At 44.2% G+C, this 20,660-nt stretch overlaps 1 protein-coding gene across 3 annotated transcripts in view; it reads left to right on the forward strand.

The window, feature by feature from the left end:
* The first annotated feature begins 2,635 nt into the window (after window positions 1-2,635).
* The window catches only part of DOCK3 (dedicator of cytokinesis 3), a 1,203,328-nt gene continuing 1,185,303 nt past the window's right edge, over window positions 2,636-20,660 (forward strand). For all 3 annotated transcript variants that reach the window (XM_029599541.1, XM_029599543.1, XM_029599542.1), the window contains exon 1: window positions 2,636-3,323. In XM_029599541.1, the coding sequence (XP_029455401.1) occupies window positions 3,287-3,323 (37 nt within the window). In that variant the 5' untranslated portion in view covers window positions 2,636-3,286. The remainder of the gene's footprint in view (window positions 3,324-20,660) is intronic.

A 20,660-nucleotide genomic window follows, 5' to 3' on the forward strand; every position in this document is an offset into this window, starting at 1 on the left:
CGCAATTTACCTGCCTCCTATGCTCTCTCCCCTCTGTTTATCTTCTGCCTTCTCACCCACATAATCTATCTCCCTCCTTATTCCTCCTGAGATCTTTCTCATCTCTCCCTTCCTCCTGAGCATTGTCACCTCTTCCCCTTTCTCCAGCTCTCTCTGCTCCATTTGTGCTGCACTTCCCTCATGCACTCTCTCCACACCCCTTCCTTCTGCATTATCTCCTCTCCCTCCTCCTCAACTCTCTCTGTCTTCCTCTGCCTTTTTATCTTGCATTATCTCAATTCTTCTGCACCTGCTTTTTCTCCACTTTTCTCTTTCCTTATGCAGACTATCCATGTCTCTCATGTTCGCAGCACTTGCCCTACCCCTATTCCTCCTGTCCTTCACACACTCACAGCATCTACCTTGTCCCTACTAACACCAGGGGTGGTGCAAGGGTATTAGGCACCCTAGGCAAATGTTCAATCTTGCGCCCTTCCCCTTACATGCCTGCTACAACTCTGGCACAACATCCATAGTGCACCTAATGGAAGAAGCAGCCCTGACTCACACACCCACAGCATTTGCCTTCTCCCTACTCCTCCTGCCCTTCACATCTCACAGAATCTGCCCTCCCCCCACTCACATCTCCCCTTCCAAGGCCACCACAGACCTGACAGCAAACCTAAGAAAGGAAAAAATATTGGGGATATCCTTGGGCCTAGCAAGGATAGCAAAAGCAGGCAGAGAGTGAGAGCTAACAAGTGCTCATAGGTCCTGCCCTCCACAGGGATTGTGGTCATTGAGTGCATACTTAATCCCTCCCTCCTTGCTTTCTTCTGCTGCTGCAACTGAAGACCATCCACTACAGCTCCTGCTTGTGAAGCTGAAGCACTTCTGTTGGACAGCATGCTGAGATGCATGGCAGGGAGGTGCAAAGGGGCAAAAGTGAATACAATTGAGGGATTAGCTGATATTCAGTTGGGGCCTGAGATTGGAAGGAAGTTAGGATCCAGGATGTGTGAGGAAGGGAGGCTTCAGCAGCCAGTCTCTCTAGTATTTACCTACACACCAGTGTGGAACCTTGTACCTTTAAAGTTTGGCATTGGTTGAAAATACTTGGAGCGCCGGAAAATTGATTTGGGTCCTGGGCACCTGTCTAATGATGCTCCTGCGCTGACTGTGGTTGTTGGTGCTCCTTCATCATATGATGCTCCGGGTGGCCGCCCTGCTTGCCCCACCCTAAGGCCAGCATTTTGTGAGCCTACCCCTTCTCCCCCTGGTGCCTCATATTGTGACTTCTTCTAAGGCCTTTCTTCTGAAAAAAGTTTGAGCTTTTTGAATATCTCTATCTCCTCTCTTTCCTCCTCTGGTATATAGATATTTAAGTCCTTAAGTCTCATGTCATAGGGCTGACCTCATGAGGATGTGGGGCCCAGGGTGAATCAACCGCAGTGGGCCCCTGGAATGCTGAAATTACTGTGTTGGAAATTGGGCTACCTTGGTGATGCTGGGTCTTCCAAAGTGCAGTACCCAGGGTGATTGCCCCTATTCGTCCTCTTCCCCCTCCCTCCCCCCAAGGACAGTCCTGGGTGCAGATCTTGTACCATTTTTGTAGCCTTTCTATAGACCACCTCCAGCCTATCTATATTCTTTCAAAGATACAGCCTCCGTAACTGACCAAAATATTTTAAGTAAGGTCTCATCAATGACCTGTACAGAGGTATCACCTCCTTTTCAACTACTGTTTTTTCTCCTTCCTATGCACCCTAGCATTTCTCCATCTTAACCAGCAGAAACAAGGTGATCAGTGGTAATTCTCTAAAAAAAAAAAAAAAAAGAACCAGGTTGGGGCCAGTGCTAGCCTCCATCTTCCACTTTAGCTGACATGGGGAAAAGAAAGCAAATTAAAAAAGGTTCCAGGTAAATCATCACTGAAGGTGATAATGAGGGATGAGGTGAGAAGAAGGAGATGACAGGGGATCAGTTGAGGGTTATAAGGTCTTGGAGGTGAGAGTGGATTATCTTGGGGAGAGAAAGAGGGGATGGGCTGTGGAGATGAGACAAATGGAATTTGAGAGAGGGGTTTACTGGAGGGGAGGAATTCCTCTGGAGAGGGTAGAGATTGAGAGAGGAGTTCAGCAGGAGTGTGAGAAAGAATGATTGTTAGAAGGGGACTGCATCCCATGTAATTTGGTTTGCTAATTCTTTGAGATCACCTGAATTGTCAAGTGCTAAAATAAGGTCACATTGGCCAAAAATTTGGAAAGCCCTTGAATTAGGTACTACTAGAGTTGGCAACCTTAATTTTTTTGGTTAGTCAGCTTTCACGTGATACTTTGTGACATACAGGCATGGCACCTGATGTGAAAAAAAAAAATAGGCCAAATCTTAAAGGTTCATTAAAGTGATTTGACCTATCTTTGTATTTCACACTGTAAGGAAAGTGAACATCTTTTTTTTCCCTTTAAAATATAGGTGACTGTGCTCCCAAATTCACAACACATGACCTGTTTTCGAACCCTTCTACCGAGGAGCTCGGAGAAAACCACAGAGACCGACGAGAGAAGCTTCTTCTCGTCCCGACACCCTACTCCCAACCTCTTTCTTTTGCCCTTGCGCCACTGGCGCCACCAGACGGCAGCAGAGCGAGCCGGCAGGCGCGTGCGTAGTAGGGAGACAGGACGGGACCCAAAACGAGCGGGTTCTGCCTCCTACAGAGCCGAGCGAGCGAGCGAGCGAGCGCGCGCGGCTGGGAAACAGTTCTGTGTCGAGAGTTATATTTATGTACATCTTTTAATCAGCATTAGCAAGCCTTGGGCGCGTGGGAAGGTGGTGGTGGGGAGCGCGAGACGCACCGTCCGTCGTACACCGGCGGCTGCAACCTGCAAAAGTTCCGGGAATAGCCGCGGCATCCTCCGCAGCGGCTGGAGGAGGAGGAGGAGGGGGGCGATGTGCCTGGCCCCGGGAACGGTTCTCATGCGGAGGCTGAACGAGTGAGTGTAGACGCCGGGGACGGCGAGCTGTCCTCACCGGCATGTGCGGCACCTGAGGCAACGGCGACAGGGCGGGCTGATCCGGCCTGGGCATGTGTGTGTGGGAGCCTCAGCCACTTCCATTTGCTTGCTGTTTTTTTTATTTTTGGATGCTTTTCCGTGGGTCTCTCTAACGGAGGGGGTTGGCTCTGAGCTTGTGGCTGGGGGAACCGCTCGATTCTCAGTCCCCATCCTCCACCTTCTGGTCCTCCTCCTCCTCGCTCCATGAAAACTGTTGATTATTTTTTGAAATATTTTCGCCGTCGCCGAGGATCATGTGGACTCCGACCGAGGAAGAAAAATACGGTGTCGGTGAGTAAATTCATCAAATCGGTGCTATAAAAAAAAAAAAAAAAAAAGAAGCCATGCAATGACCCTCTTGTTTATTTTCTAGCTGACACTCCGTGGCTTTGCAATAAAATCCCTACATAGCTTTCTAGTTAAGTTATTTATTCTGGTAGTAGTAGTTAGGTTTATATTGCTTGAGTTTATTTTTAACAGTGGAGGACTCTTTCGGTGGTGACTTAATACCATGGCAGTGTGTGTGCGTGCTGACAGGATGAAGCTCTGACTCCTTAGCTTACACTTGCTCCCTCTTGGATTTAAGCTCTTTACAGCGTGACTCCTCTCTCTGTTTAGTTTAGAATCTGTATTCCCAGCACAGCGTTTGTATTGCTGGAATTGACCCCTTTTTTTGATTGTTACAGTTTTAATTTTGGAAACCTTCCCCACCTCCTTTATTTTAATTGCACAGAAAATGGGGTTTTGAGAGCATTAGGATTCTGGCAGTTTGGGGGATTTGCTCTCTGAGCAGGAGAGTTAGCTTGGTCTTAGAGGCTGAATTTTAAAGGTTGTGTGTTTCTGGGAGCGAATTGAGGATGCAGCCGGAGATGGAGGAAAGAGACGATGCATTTTCCTATAGAAAGTCGGGGAGGCGGGGGTGGTTGCTGGAAGCAGTCGGATTCATTTTGAGATATTGATGATTTCCTCCGCCGATTTCTCTTTGATTAGAAGAAACTATGGCTGGTATCGATCTAACAGGAGTTTAAATGGATCCCTTGCGAATTCTGCTCTCGTTAATTGCCGTGGTTTGTGCAGTTCGTTTCTCCGGGTTTTTAACGCGTTGGTTGTGAGGTTGGAGTTTTGGAGTTGTGGTGAGGGAATGAGAGGAAGATGACATTAGGGGGCGCCAGCGACGCAATTACTTCCATTGCCGGTGAGAGCGGCGGAAGTGGTGATGCAGTATGATGTGAGCCCATTTTGTGCCTTTGTACTCCAAAAAACTGTTGCAGTTTCAAATGAAAAGGTTTTTTGGACTCTCTGATCCTAAAACGTGGTTTGGTAGTCACTTTTTTTTTTTTTACTGGTCCAGTTGAAAAGGTTTTATTTTGCTTGGTACATTTGAGCCATTATATACTTTTATTAAAGATGATAAACTTACCAGAATTCATTGGCCACAAAATACCATTAGTCTGAGATGGTGACAATCATATCTTATGGACAGCAATAAAAATATTTATGCAAACAAGCTAAACATGTTTGTTTCAAGATCTTATTTAACAACAAAATGTGTAGCAGCTAAAGTAGAGAGAACCTTTGTCTTGACCCATGGAATCAGTGATGAGGTATTCTCTCATTTCTGTAAAACCCCTTGAAATAGTAAATGTTTTCTTTATGTTGCTTTCTCGGAGCTATAAATATTCAAGAGGTATGCAAAGGAGTATACTCCAGAATTTTATACTAAAATGACAATTCTGTGCCCTTACTAATGAAATGGCTCCTTGACTTGTGTATAGGTTACTGTTGCATATGCTTGAAATTTAGAAATATTTTAGGTGGTTTTACATATATGTTGCCGTTACCTTCTGTGTCACATAGTCGTAGTGACAGTTTTCATTTTATTTTATATTTCTATTCAGCCTTTTACAACTGGTCAGCTGCTTCAGAGCAGATTATCGCATGTTATATTAAATTAGTGGTTGGGGATTACATTACAAGGCCGCTTCATAGTTGTATTAGTGTGGAAGGTTTAAATCAAGGTTATGGGTTATATTACAATGGGGTACATTACAGTAAGGTAGGATATTACAGTGTGCTATATTTAGTTTTGTACATAAATCACTTTCTCAAGTCTCTTTGCTTTATGGGCGTTAGTTTCTTTGGACTAGTCAATACTGAAGATGGGGGTAAGTTAGAGCAGGCATCAATCTGCTGTGTAAAATGATTTTAATTGGCACTGGAAGTAGTCATTGACTCCTTGCAGGTAGTGCATTCCATGAATCCAGTGCTGCACCTGGGAAGGCTTTGGCCCTCCCCCCCCCCCCGACTGTTTTAAGCGTAAGGACAGTTAGCTGATTTTGTTGACTTGAGAGAAGGTTTCTGGTTGGGTGATCTCCTCCTATTTTTCAGTGCTTTGAATGTGAGTGATAAATAAGATCTTTAATCTGATGTGCAGTGAGATGAGAGGTTAGTGTACCCTGACTAAAAGGGGGGAGGCATGTTCCCACTTTTTGCTGCCTGTGATTGTTTTTAGCAGTGGCATTTTGGAGTACTTCGTTTATTAAATTTTTTTGGTAGTCTACTGTAGATGGTGTTGCAGTAATCTTAAGTAGGCTAGTACTGTGGCTCACATTACTGGTTTGAAGTTGGTTGATTGCAAAAGGGGGTGTAGTTGCTTCACCATTTAGAGGCACCTGAATGCTTTCTTTGCTACTGCTGTTAATTGACAATCCATGGTTGGTGCAGAGTCTAGGACTTTTTACCTCCCTATTATGGGTACAGGGTAATATCTTGTAAGATGGTCGGGTGAAGGGGGACATTGTCAGGCCATGGAGAATTACTCAACCATAGGATCTCAATTTTGTTCCTGTTTATCAGCAGTCAGTTGTTGGTCATCTAGATTGTCATCTCCATTAGGCAGTTTTTTAGGAAGAGGAAGACAGGTGACAGTATCTGGAAAAGCTTAAAAGAAGCTGGGAAAGTAGTCTGGAATACAAAAGATGGAAATACAATAAAACAGGGGAACAAGGCTTTTTCTAAAGAGATATTAGTGATTTGAAAGAAGTGTATAAGTAGTATTGTGACATTCTCAGTTGAGGGGGAGGAATTTGTGGAGGCTGATGAGGAAAAAGCAAAATTGCTTAACAGATATTTCTGTTTGGAGTTTACTGTGGAAGAACCAGGAGGAGAACCACATAAAGCAAATACAAATAGGATTGGAGGTGAAGTAAACCTTAATCAATTTTCAGAAAAAGTGTGTTTGTGAAAAGCTAGATAAACTTAAAGTAGATAAATTGGAGTACTTCTGAGGGTTTTAAGGAAACTAAGATACATTCTGGCACAGTTCTGGCTGACCTTTTCAATGCTTCTCTAGACTCTGGAGTAGTTCCGGAGGACTGGAGAACAGGTAAATGTGGTTCCTGTGATATGTGGAGTTCAAGTTGAGAAGAGGGATAATAGAGCAGTGTACCACAGGGATTTATCCTTGGACTATTTTTCCCCTCCGCCCAACATTTTTGTGCATGTCATTGCAGAAGCATTCTTGGGGAAAGGTTTGTCTTATGGCCAATTATATCAAAATCTGCAAACGATAGGTGGCCAGGAAGGTGTGGAAAACATGAAGAGGGATCTAGTGATGCTTGAGGAATAGTTTAGAGTCTGGTAACTAAGATTTAATGCTAAACAATACAGAGTTATGTATTTAGGATGCAAAAACTTAAGGGAGAGGTACAGCATGGAGGTAAAATTCTTTTAAGCATAAAAGCCAGATCTGGCGGTGAATGTATGTGTTGATCTTAATATAGGTGACGGCAAAAAGCCAAAAAGATGCTTGAGTGCACAGGGAGAGGCATGGTCAACAGAAAAGAGGTGATATTACTCCTTTATAAGTCATTTGAGACCTCATTTGAAATATTGTATACCATCCTGGATACCACATCTTCAAATTGATATAAACTGGGTGGTTTTTAAAATAATTCTAAAACACATAGAGAACTAAACATATATAATCTGGAGGAAAGGCAGGATACGGGAGATATGATAGAGACATTTCCAAGATTTCTAGGCAGAGGAGGTGGGATGAGGGTGAAAGGGGGTAGACTCGGGAGTAATCTTAGGAAATATTTCTTCCTCTTTGTCTTGCAGACCAGTCCATACAGGTGGGATGTGTTCCCCCCCCCCCAGCCAGCAGATGAAAGCTGAGAAAAAAAATACAGGAGGTAACATCACTCCCCATAAAAGGGTCTAGTGCTGCCTCAGCTTCTCATTAAGTCTCTGCGTCAGCAGATGTGCAGTTGTCTGGTGCTGCAACAGATGGACTGGGTTGCAGTTTCTCACTGGACTCTAAGAAGACTGAATCCCCTGCACCAATAGGTCAAGCACAGGGGGCATACTCTGTAGCTTGTTCCTGTGGTCATTTCAGCAGCAGGAGCTGTAGACCAAAGCCCAGGAAAACAGGCAAAGAGCCATGAAGGTCCTGGTACGAGTGGAGGCACAAGAAAACAGGCAAAGAGCTCTGAATGATCTGGTAGAAGTGGAAGTCCTAGGAAAATAGGCAAAGGGCCCTGAAATGTCCTGGTAAATACAGATTCCCAGTATAATAAGCAGAGGGCACTGAATTCCCTGGTTGAGTGTGCTCCCAGGACAGCATGCATAGGGCCTGATTTGTCCCTGGTATGAGCATGAACCAAAGAAGAAGACACCACAAGTAAAGCTAAGGAAATCAGCATGTCAGCTAATGTATGAGAGAAAGTTGGTACGATATTTGTGAGCCGCCTTCAGGTAGAGGTGGCTAGGCTCATTAATAGGAGTAACAGCTGTGAGAAATTCCTGTGTAGAGGGTGTTTCAGTAATAGCTATACAAGGCCAAATAGGAGTTGCAAAAGCTCTAATGACCAAGCTGTGCAGCTGGCTATGTTTTAACTGATTACCTGCCATGATCTTTCGTAACCCATCCCCTGTCATTTCTGTATCAGTGAGGAATATAATACAAAGTAGCCGATTGCGGCATATTACCTATGTACCCCTGGGACCCGCATATATGGAAGTTATCGTTTACAAATCAAGTTTTCCCTTTAAAAAAAAAAAAATTTTACCGCAGTAGATAACCACCTCCTTGTTTTGGCTGTATAATTCAGCCAGATTTTCTAAGTTTTAATTTGAGTTTGTTTTACGATATTAGAGCTCTTTAAATCAAAAGGATTGCGGCGGGAGCAGTTTTATAAGTATAATTTACCGTCTTCTGAATTTATAGCAGTTTTTTGCCATGATGTTATGTTTCTAGTTGGTTTTGGTTTTAAGTTTTTAGTTATTCTTTTTAGTTATTTAGCATGCCACTTATTTTAATTTAAGTGCAAAACCCTTATATGCTTGAAAGACTACGACATATGGGTTCCCTTTAGTTACTAATTTTACATAAATTATCGTGGTAAGCCGATCCATACTATCGAGCAGGAGAGTAAACGTGAACACAAGCTAAGTGCATTAGGATACCCTTCTATATCAACAAGGGCTACTGGAGAATAGGTTTTTTGAGTCACTAGGTTACTGCCTCACATTGGTTTTTAATTCATGATATTATATTAATTTTTTCAATTATTTTTATTATTTAAAAAATTCTTTATAGGTTTTAAAGTACAACATTGTGTAATCTGGAGCAACTTTTTTTCCGATTTCAATGTACCTGTGGTACGTAATTTTCAAAGGTAATTTATATTTATTCAGTCCTTTTGAAATTTTCACCCCCTAATTTTTCTGTTTTTATGATTTTCTAACCTATATTTTTAACACTTTTTAGAACCCTCAAAATAAACTGGAATTTTTGATTTTGCAATACTGGATGAGGTAAAATTCTATTATAACATGAATAGAGCAAATGTGTACTCTATAATTGATTTTTCAGTGGAACTTATCTTTTTCATATATTTTTCCGGATAGGTATGAGATAAACGTACTGTTTCCTGACAATTGATACAGTCTGTTATGTACAGGTAATAAGTGCCATGGCCTTTTTTCTATATGACTTTCTGTCCTTTCACTGTTTTGGTTGTATATATGTTATGTTATCTTTCTGTGTGTCTTTTTGGTATTTCATTTTGATTAAAGGATTAAATGTTTTATTTTAACCCCTGAAGCAGCCCGTGGTCGGGCGAAACTCAGGCTTTGAGTTGGGCATTACTGGACTGTTGTCTTTTTAATAAAATACTTCTGAGGACTTCGGCTACTTTGTATTATAATCCTCACGGCTTTGCTAGACCTACTTCCTACCTGTTTTTTGGGCCCGTCCCATTTCTGTATCAGTGACAGGGGATGGCAGGAAATTTGAATCAAACAGTTATCAACAAGAGCCCTGCAGTTGGTGGTTGGTGAAACAGGTAAGTATGGGGAAATAAGTGTGGAAGCTTGTTGGGCAGACTAGATGGGCCGATTGGTCCTTTTCTGCCGTCATTTCTATGTTTCTTTGTTAACCCCTCTGGAATCAGTTCCAGAGCCGCAAGCTGTTATCCTGGAACCTGGTTGTGAACTTCAAATTCCAGTGTTTTGCTTATTCCAGCTCATTGCCAGGTACCAGTTTACAAACAAGTGCAATGCCTTGTTTTTTGTTTATTTTAAAGAAAAGGAAAATAATTTTAGAGCCTATAGAAGGCAATGGCACCCAACCATGGGGTTGGCTCATTAGTTTCTTTTCTGCTGCTTGTGCCAAATTTTAATTTTTGGTGTGTGGGGCGTTTTATTTGTATTCATCTACTACTACTACTATTTCTACTACTACTAGTAAACATTTCTATAGCACTACATTACATACACAGAGCTGTACAAACACACAAAAAATATATTCCCTGTTCAATAGAGCTTAGAGTTTAATAAGACAAACATACAGGACAAGAACCTGGGGGTATTTCATAAAGCAAGACAAAGATTAAAAAAGAAAAGAAAGTTAGTTAAGACTAAAAGCAGGCAATTAAGCCTAAGATTTAAAAGCAGCTTAAAAAGGTGGGTCTTTTAGATGGCATTTAAATACAGCGAGAGCATGATGTACCAGTTCAGGAAGACTATTCCAAGCACATGGTGCAGCCAGGTGGAAAGCACGAAGTCGGGAATTGGCAGTAGATGAGAAGGGCACAGATAGGAGTAACTTGTCTGAGTGGAGTGCACGAGGAAGGGTATAGAGAGAGGGAGACGAGAGGAGAAATATTGAAATGCTGCAGAGTGAAGGCATTAGTAGGTGAGAAAGAGGAGCTTGAATTGTATGCTGGAGTGGATAGGGAGCCAGTATGGTGACTTCAGAAGAAGGTTATGTGAGCACAGCAACTTTGGCGAAAGATACACCGTGCAGCTGAGTTTTGGACAGATTGCAGTGGCGAGAGATGGCTTACAGGGAGACCTGTGAGGAGCAGGTTGCAGTAGTCTTAAGCAGGAGGAGATAAGAGAGTGAATAATGATTCTGATAGTCTGTTCAGAAAGGAAGGGACAGATTTTGGCAACGTTAGAGCAGTTACACTTTATTCTTACCTCTTCCTTTTCCTCTGCATGTTGGATGCTACACAGAGAGGTTGGTAAGATCAAATTAAGCTGAAAATGTTGGCAGCTCATTGTAAAAGTTGCCCCCCCCCCCCCCCAAAAAAAATGCATAAGATGTTTTGATGTCCCTTACTTAAATCAATGGGAGGTTATATTGTAACTCTAGTGGCCTGTTTGACCTACAAGTAAATGACCAGTAGTCATGGTCCCACAGGAAGGAAAATTCCTCAGGATGGGAAAGTGTAGCAGGCAAGGGGGAATTGCCTTCAGCAATAAAGTTCATAGATGGCAGGGGAAAGCAAAAGATTCAAAACTTACAGGTAGAAAGATGGAGGCCCTCTTTTTAAAGCATCTTTCCCTGGTTTTTCTCTCCCCAGGCTGTGATGTATAATGATTGGTGGGTCGAATCCACCTGTGTTTGGGTCTAGCATCCGCCCTCAGTGGGGGCTCTGCTGACCTCTTCCCACTGGTAAGGATCTGCAGAGAAGGGGAGGTCTGGACAAAGGGACCCAGGCGGATTCACAGCTGGTGACGCAGGAAAAGGGGGAGGTAACTGACTAGGAGTTTCCCTTGGCAGATGCCCCCGTCTACGCTAGACAAGTTCAAGAGGGGCCATGGAGTGTATCCAGGGCTCCTTGGGTACTCCCTCTCAGGGGGACCAGTACAGTCTTGGTTCTGTTTCTTGCACAAGAACTTTTGTATGGTCTAGTCCTAGTAGAGGGGAGTCCAGTGGAAGCTCCTGAGCCTTTCCCCATTCAGTGCCAGCAGAGCCCCTATGGCTTCGAGACAAAATCTCCTGGTTTTGAACATGCACTGATGAAGTTTCGTTAGTCATTGTTTGTGAAGAGCTGCGACTAGCAGTTGAACACCCTTCATGGAAACATTGTCAAGTTAACAACAAGAAACATTAAGACAGTTCAAGCTTTTGCAACAGATCATTGTCTTATTCAAATATTTTTCTGTTAGAGGATTGTTTAAGGACTGTTTTGCTCTTTAATTGTGATTTGTGATTCAATATATTAGGGATATAGTGTGAACTTTTTTAGCTTTATTATAATATCCTTTTTATAAAACAAAGAAATCTTTTTCATGTCAATTTTTGTAGTAATTTGAAATACATGTTTGTTTAAAGTTAGCATGAGTATTCAATTTTGTTTTTTTTGAATATTTTTCCTGGACAATTTATTGGATAATAGTACTGCCTGCCTGATTTGTTTTTTGATAGATAGAGATAGATACACTCACATACCTGTAGATAGAAATAGACAACGTAGAGAACTTAGCGAAAAGAGGGCCTGCCTCCCAGCAGAGAAATGCAGTACAGGGATAGGTGAGCAGATGTCATCCTCAGTTCCTGACCTTTTTGGTTTCATTACTAAAACCATTTTTGATGGATAATGTCTTTTTTTTTCTTTCTTTTTCTTTCTGTAGTTCTAAGGGAAGTACAGGCAACAGCAAGTACTACAGTGTCTGTGTTGACAGCAGCAGGCCTGATTATGATCTTGGATTTGGAATTTGGGGTTCTGGGATTAGTATTCAAGAAGTATACTTTTAATTCCAATTCTCCTTACCATGTTTGCGAGGGGCATGATGTTTACATTGAACAACATGTGTGATAGAGATGAGCCTTGGGATACACCCCATTTCAGGAGCTTGGGTTTGGAGGTTTTGCATACCAGGCTATTTCTTTTACTTTTCCCCGGATACTTATGTTTTATGTTTTATTGTTTATTAACCATCAGAACAACATAGCATGACATGTATTGTGTTCCTTATACATGAAATGCAATAATATTGTATAATAAAACAGATCAGAATAATCTCATTCCCTTTCCAATCTTCCCCCAACCCCTATCCTTCATTCATGTCAACACAGACCAGTAAAACAAAGGGACAAAATACCTTCCTGCATGAATCTTCATTTATACTTAGTCATTTAGAATTAGACTGTAAACTCTGAGGCAGAGATGAAATGTGTGGCACCATATATTGAAAGACTTTCTTCTTAATTGTGAGCCATTCTTATTAGAAAGAAAATCCATTAATTAAGAGATCATGAATGTTATTTCTCCACTGTAGTATTATTGATGGAGGTTGTGGGTGTCTCCAGGATCGTAATACAGATTATTTTGCCAAGAGAAATAATTCGGAGATTCATACATTTTGAGAAAAAGTTTGAAGTAAAAGAAGATAGATCATCAAACAAAGCAGATGCGACAACCATACGCCACTGTATATCTAAGGCTTGCCCAATATATGCGTATACTTTCTTCCAGAAACTCTGGATTTTGACACAAGTCCAAAACATATGACCAAGAGGGCCTACATCTATATTGTATTTTATACATTTGTCTGAATTTGAAATGCCAGTTAAAAATACTTGTCTCTGAGAAATATGTGCTCTCATCAGGAACTTGTATTGTGACTCATGCTGCACTGTACTAGTTGTTCTGTTGACATGACTGAAGCATTAATAAAAATACTACTTGGTGACTGAAATTGTAATTCTTGAATTCATTTATTCCATATTTCCTCAGGTGATCATTCTTCTTTCAGAAGTTCCACGTGTTTATTTAATCTAGAAGTAATCTATGAGAGTCATACTGAAAGAATGGTTTGATGTGCATGTTCCATCCAGAGATTGGATATAATATTGTAATTGCAGATAACTATAATAATCCCTTTGTGGGACCCATATTCTCTTTGTAAGTCTGCAAAAGTTTTAATCAGTCCTTGGTCATCTAATATGTGGTCTACAAGGTCAGTCGCCATCAACTCCCATTTGGAGAAGCTACATGGATACAGTATATACCAGGCTCGAAAACCACATTACCACAAATAATGTTTGTTTTAAATTTGATATTCTGACAAAAGTTTGTCCCGAATAGTGTTTGTAAATCACTGCATCCTGTAAATTTGTCTTAGCTATAATTTGGCTATCCAGTATTTTTCTTTCAGACTTGACAATTATTTTGTATTCACTGGTTCATTAAAAATGTACCTCGATAGGGGCTTATATATTATTTATTTTACAGCTTCTTCTATAATTGGTTTATACATTAAACCGATTTATATATGGTACAATTTTAATATGTAGAAATTGACTTCAAGTAAATGGCAGAATGGTAAAAAGGTGGTTGACAGCACTGAAAACTGAAAAATCTTTGATTATCCATAGTAAGACAATAGTATAAGATTCCCTACACTATCCCAGTTACAATGGTGGCTTTAATCATGTGGGTTAAAATTTACTTTTTATTTTCTTTGTAACTGGACTGATGGCACCAGTATATTATATTATTTATAATAATTATTTAGTTTGTTGTCAGAATGTGAATTGGTGACCAAGAGGTGGAAGGTTCTATATTTTTGTACCTGCTTTACTGAGCTATTAAAATCTTGTTTGGCTGTGGCTGATGCTGTATCACAGAAGCTGTTTGGTCACTATATAATCTTTCTTTGGGTCTTATAGAACCCATCCTGAGAGTATCGGTCCAGCATTTATGATATTTAGAGCAATCATATGCTTAGTCATATTTTCCACTATACTGCTTCGATTAGGAGTATGTACTAATCCTCTTATGTCCAATTCTTGGAATTATTTCTTCCACCCACCTCTGTGGCGACTCCCTCTTTGCTTGTTGGAATTTTGGCTGCCACGGCGTCATCTTGCCGCCCTCCTCTGGTGTCCCCAGACCAGCAAGACGCTGCACTCAGCCATGTTTCCCAGAAGCCTAAGGGCGCACGCGCGGCACGGCCCCGACTCAAGAACCAGCAGTGGCGCGAACCTCAGGGGCGTCCCCCTGAGATGACGTCATCCGCACCGGATATTTAAGGTCTCTGAATTCGCTAACTATTCGAGTTAGCAAGGAAAGGTTTTCTTACGCTCCTAGCTACTCTGCCTCCTCAGACCCGCTCCTTGGGGGCCTCATTTCTCTTTTAGGTCGCAGTCTGGAACCGGTACTCACTCCTTGAGGGCCTACGTTCTCGGACCTGCTTCTGAAAACCACTTCTGCCAGGAAGTCATCACTGCCTATAACACCAGTGAGTTGCCATCCTTCTCTCAGAGCTTTCCCTGGAACCAGCTCTGCCATCCTGGGATCACTGTTCCAGTGCCTGAGGGACTACAGCCCAGCAGGGCGCTTCCAGCTCACTACTGCCACCTCTGGTGGTTCAATATACTGTTTAATAGAAGAACTAGTGTGTGTCTGTCTCCCAACTCTGAGCCCGACCGGTGGTCCCTCTCGGGATCTTCCACCGGGGGCGTGGTCATCTGCCACCGGCCCAAGGATCCACCCACAACTATCCCAAACAATAACATTGACTGATGTGGAAAGCAGTCATCTTTGGAAGAAATTTTGGATGCATGCGCAGCACCCACGATCATAGAAGAATTTCGTGTAGGGAATGTAAGTGACCAGGGCCTGGATCTCACTGACCCTGTGAGCGGAAGTGATCACTACCAGGAACATGACTTGTCAGGTCACAGGATTTGAGAGGCTTGAACAGATGCAGCATGAGCCTCGCCAGGACACAGGGTCGGAGGCCTCAGTTGAACCAGGCCCCACATGAAATGCCCGACCAGTGGCTGGACTGAAATGCGTGCTCCAGCAACACCCTGGTGGTAGGCACTAAGGTGTACTTGGACAGAGCTGGTTTGGAGGCCAGACTCTGACATGTGCAGGCAGAGGAGCAGACAGGAGAAAGGGTCCAGTCCATGGCCGCCAAACCAGATGGAGAAACGCTTCCACTTAAAGTTATAAGATTTCCGGGATTCAATCAAGACCCTGGAGACACCATCCGAGAGCTGCAAGGGCTGGAGGATCATTCGCTCAACATCCAAGCTGTGAGGGCCAGGGCCTGGAGGTTCGGGTGGCGCAAGGTGACCTGATTCTGCAATAGGTCGTCAGGAGTCGTCCCCAGCGGAACCAGTGCGCTCATGGACAGAGGAAACCACACCTGCCTTGGCCAGAAGAGTGCCACCAGGATCATGGTTCCCCCGTCCTCTTGCAGCTTCATCAGAGTCCTCGAGAGGAGTGCAACAGGGGGGTACATGTACATGAGACCTTGTCCCCAGTAAAGGGATAACACTTCGCAGGCTAGATGGTCCTTCCCCGGAATCAGGGAGCAGAACATGCTCACCTTGTGATTGTGGAGAGGCGAACAGGTCCATGTCCGGCATGCCCCAGCAACAGAATAAGCTGGCTGTCACTGCTGGGTTCAGGGACCACTCGTGTGGCTGAAAGGACCAGCTGAGGCGGTCCGCCAACGTGCTCAGGTGTCCTGGCAGTTAGGTGGCCCGTGGATACATCCCTTTGGAAAGGGCCCAATCCCAGACCTGTATCGCTTCCTGGCAGAGAGGGAAGGAGCCCAAGCCGCCTTGCTGGTTGATGTACCACATCACCACCTGGTTGTCCGTTCTGATGAGGATGCCCTTGGAGGACAGCCTGTCCTGGAAGGCCCACAAGGTGTACCGGATTGCCCGCAGCTCCAGGATGTTTATCTGGCAGTGGGCCTCAGCCGCAGTCCAAAGACCCTGGGTATGCAGGCCGCCGTGTGGGCCCCCCACCCCTGAGGTGAGCATTGGTGGTGAGGGTCATCTGGGGCGATGCGGCTGATATGGGAGCCCTGTTTCCAGATTGGGCAAGGCCTCCCACCAGGTCAAGGAGAAGCGAAGAGTCCGTGACCGCCACCGGCAGCTCTAGATTCTGGGATGCCTGCTGCCACTGGGACCACAAGGCCCACTGAGCTTCCCTCATGTGGAGTCGGGCCAAGGGTGGGGGGGGGGGGGGGTGTCACATGGGCCGAGGCCGCCATGTGGCCCAGCAGGTGGAACAGCAGATAGGCCAGCACCCTCTTTCTGTTGTGAACGAGGGTGGACAGCAAGGCGAGGGCAACCATTCGATCCTTGGGCAGAAAAGCCTTTGCTTGGCCATATCCAAACCTGGCGCGGATAAAGTCCAGCCATGGAGACAGATTGAGGTGTGACTTGGGGAAGTTGATAACGAATCCCAAAGTCTGTAAGGTCCGAACTGTCAAGGCCAGCACATTCATGGCCCCGGAGTGGGAGTTGCGCTGGATCAGCCAATTGTCCAGGTACGGAAAGACATGGACCAAGCAATGCCTGAGGTAGACAGCCACACCGCCAAGCGTATCATGAAGACGCGTGGGGCTGAAGCCAACCCAAAGGGCAGCACTTTGTACTGAAAACGGGTTGTCCCCACCAGAAAGCGGAGGCACTTCCTGTGGTTGGGAACAATTGCAATAGCGCTTTCATGTCCACCTACAATGGGTCACATCAAGGGCACCAAACAATGCTGGGAGAGGGTTCGGTGAGGCAACTCCGAGAAGAGTTCCTGGAGGTGGAAGATCTCTTTCTGGAATGACGTGACCGGTCATCATGCAAGGTGGGTGGGGTGGAGACGTCGGGCAGCGACGGTCGCAACAGTCAATCATACTTCCCACGTTCTTCCCATGGCCTCAATCTCACCCTGGGGAACGTGCTCTCCACACCCTGGACTGCAAGCGGGCGCTCACTTTCTACTTGGATCGTACAGCGAGCCATAGACAGTCCACCCAGCTCTTTCTGTCTTTTGAAATCAATAGACTGGGAGCAGCAGTGGGGAAGCAGACCCTATCCAACTGGCTAGCGGATTGCATTGCCTAACTGCTACGAGCAGGCAGGCCTCCAGCTGGCTGGCAGGGTGAAGGCTCACTCTGTGCAGGTTATGGCAGCGTCAGTGGCCCATCTGCATGCGGACTCTGTTGCCAAAATCTGCAGGGATGCGACCTGGAGTTTTCTTCACACTTTCGCGGCTCACTACTGCCTCGACAGTGTATAGTTGCCAGGATAGCGGTTTTGGCTAGTCTGTCCTGTGCAGTCTATTCCAGGCCTGAACCCAACTATCTTTCATCCGACTATCTGTGGGACCAGACCGCCCCTGTTCCCCACAGCGCGCAGTTGTGTTAAGAACATAAGAAATTGCCATGCTGGGTTAGGCCAAGGGTCCATCAAGCCCAGCATCCTGTTTCCACCAGAGGCCAAACCAGGCCACAAGAACCTGACAATTTACCCAAACACTAAGAAGATCCCATACTACTGATGCAATTAATAGCAATGGCTATTCCCTAAGTAAACTTGATTAAACTTGATTAAAAACTCATCAAATAAATAAATAAATAAATAAATAAACTTGATTAATAGCAGTTAATAGACTTCTCCAAGAATTTATCCAAACCTTTTTTGAATCCAGCTACACTATCTGCACTAACCACATCCTCTGGCAACAAATTCCAGAGCTTTATTGTGCGTTGAGTGAAAAAGAATTTTCTCCGATTAGTCTTAAATGTGCTACTTGTTAACTTCATCGAATGCCCCCTAGTCCTTCTATTATTCAAAAGTGTAAATAACCGATTCACATCTACTCGTTCAAGACCTCTCATGATCTTAAAGACCTCTATCATATCCCCCCTCAGCCGTCTCTTCTCCAAGCTGAACAGCCCCAACTTCTTCAGTCTTTCTCATAGGGGAACTGTTCCATTCCCTTTATCATTTTGGTTGCCCTTCTCTGCACCTTCTCCATCCATTGACACCTTTTTCGGCTACTGTGGTTCTCTCTGGTTGCATGGGGCAGTCTGGAGCACTGTAATCATTCACATGTGAGGACTACCATCTTGCTTGTCCTAGGAGAAAGTGCAGTTGCTTACCTTTAACAGGTTGTCTTCTAGGACAGCAGGATGTTAGTTCTCAGGAATCCCGCCTGACTCCCCATGATGTTGGGTTCACCTTCGGTTTGTTAAAAATCCCATTTGTTTACAAGAACAACTCTGAATCTTTTACGTTTCTATTTTTTATTATATGTCATTCATATACTATACATAAGCAACAGGAAAATGGATATACCGACAGAGAAAGAATAATCCTACATACTTACATAATGGCTATAGTTAGCACATTTCTCGCGCAGGAACATTCATGCTTAAAAAAACTGCTTCTTATCAGCTCTACTTATAACAGGTTAAAAAAACCAAAATCAGCACGCCTTCTGGCTTCTGCTTGCAAAATTCACACAACAAAGTTTATTACGCTTATGCTATGTCTCCCTCTTATCTCAACTCTCCCTTGCATCCTTCCCAGATAAGCCGCTTCGTACCCTTGCCGCGCTGTCTCCTCCTCCTCCTACTGTGTCTCACATTGTTATCTCTGAGGTCCTGCAAGAGTTGTTTATAACTTCTTTTTGCAAAGTCTGGCATTCAAGGCAGGCCTGGTATTTTTCCTTCAGCAGAAATACCATCAGCCTACTCAGCAATGGGAATTGAACCCGGGTATCGACAGGTTTGTTATGTTATTTTTTCTTGTTCATATTTTGCTATATTACGAGACTGAAGGGGGACCTTGCGTGGACGCGCGAATAGCCGGGCTCCATCGGATGATATCACCCACCCAGGAGAAACACCTGTTACAGATAAGCAATTGCGCTATATATAGCCCTGCAGATTTGCGACGACGCCTGGTTGAGGCCCCCTTTCGTCTTCCGCCGCACATGGTCTGGTTCTTCACAAGGATTTGACTCAATTCTGTCTTACGATTTGGCCCTTGAGAGGGCTTGCCTGTTGAAGCATGGCTTTTCCTCACAAGTTCTCCACTTCCTTGGCTTATGTGTGGGTTTGGAGAGTTTTTTTTTGAGGTCTGTTGTGAGGAACGGGGTGTTCTTCCTCGTTCAGTTAAGATCCCTCTCATTCTGGATTTTTTGGAGGATGGGTTGAATAAAGGTTTGGCCCTTAATTCCTTGAAGTGCAGGTTGTGGCTCTTGCCTGTTTCAGAAGCCTAGTGAATGGTGTTTCATTGTCATCTCATCCTGATGTGGCCTGTTTTTTGAAGGGAGTGAAGCGTCTTAGGCCTCCCTTGAGGTTACAGGTTCCAGTGTGGCATCTTAACTTGGTACCAGATTTATGATGGGCCCTACATTCCGACCACTGCATAGTCTTTCCTTGCAGTTGTTGACCTTGAAGACTGTGTTCCTAGTGACTATATGTTCAGCGTGTTGAATTTCTGAGCTGCAGCCCTTGTCTTGCCAGGAGGCGTTCATTTGGGTGCCTCCAGGGGTGTTACAGCTGCATACTGTTCGATCCTTCTTGCCCATGGTAGACTTGGACTTTCATTTGAATCAGTCTGTTTTCTTACCATCCCTGGATAAGGTCACAGATGCGGAGTATCATCGCCTCTTGCGCTCCTTGGATGTCAAGACACATGTCATGCGGTATCTGGAGGTTTCTGAACCTTTACGAAAGATGGATCACTTGTTTGTTTTCCATGGCGGTGGTAAGCAAGGTGTTCCGGCTTCACAAGCAGCCATAGCTTGCTGGATTAAGGCGGTAGTCTCGGCCGTGTATGTGGATGCTGTAAAACTGTTGCCTACTCAATTTAGGGCTCGTTCCACTAGGGCTCAGGCAGTGTCGTGAGTGGAGGTAGTTGTATGTCTCCTGTCAATATCTGCCAAGCTGTGACATGGTTCTCTTTACACACTTTTTTTCAGGTTTTATCATCTGGATGTACAGGCCTCGGGGGATGCAGCATTTGCATGTGTGGTGTTGACTGGACCGCAGGCAGCCTCCTACCCTGTTGGGGAGTAGATTTGGTACATTCCACTGAGTTCATCTGTCTACATGCTAGGAAATGGAGAAATTACTTACCTTATTTCATTTTCCTTAATGTAGACAGATGGACTCAGCTTCTTACCCTGCTGCATGAGTGCGTCAATAGTTCTCCTGTGGGGCTCTCGGTCCCAAGGGATTACTGGTAAGTGTTCATCCATTCTCAGTGTTTATGGTTGGTTGAGTGTTCTGTTACTTGTTTTTAATCGTTTTTTAGCTAGTCTGTCCACAGTTGCTTTTGAAGTGAATACTGGCAGGCTGGGGTCACTGCAGGGCTTTATATACTGTGATGTCGGCTTGCTCTGTCTCCATCTGCTTGAAGGGGAGCATAAACCCATTGGTCCTGAGTCCATTTGCTACACTAATGGAAACAATTATCAGGTAAGTAATTTCTCCAGTAGTGACACATGTAAACAAGCAAGGGGGGAACATGTAGCCCCACACTTGTGCGAGTGAGCAGAAGAAAACCTGCTTCTT

The sequence above is a fragment of the Rhinatrema bivittatum genome, chromosome 4 (genome assembly GCF_901001135.1).
Source record: "Rhinatrema bivittatum chromosome 4, aRhiBiv1.1, whole genome shotgun sequence".
NCBI lineage: Eukaryota > Metazoa > Chordata > Amphibia > Gymnophiona > Rhinatrematidae > Rhinatrema > Rhinatrema bivittatum.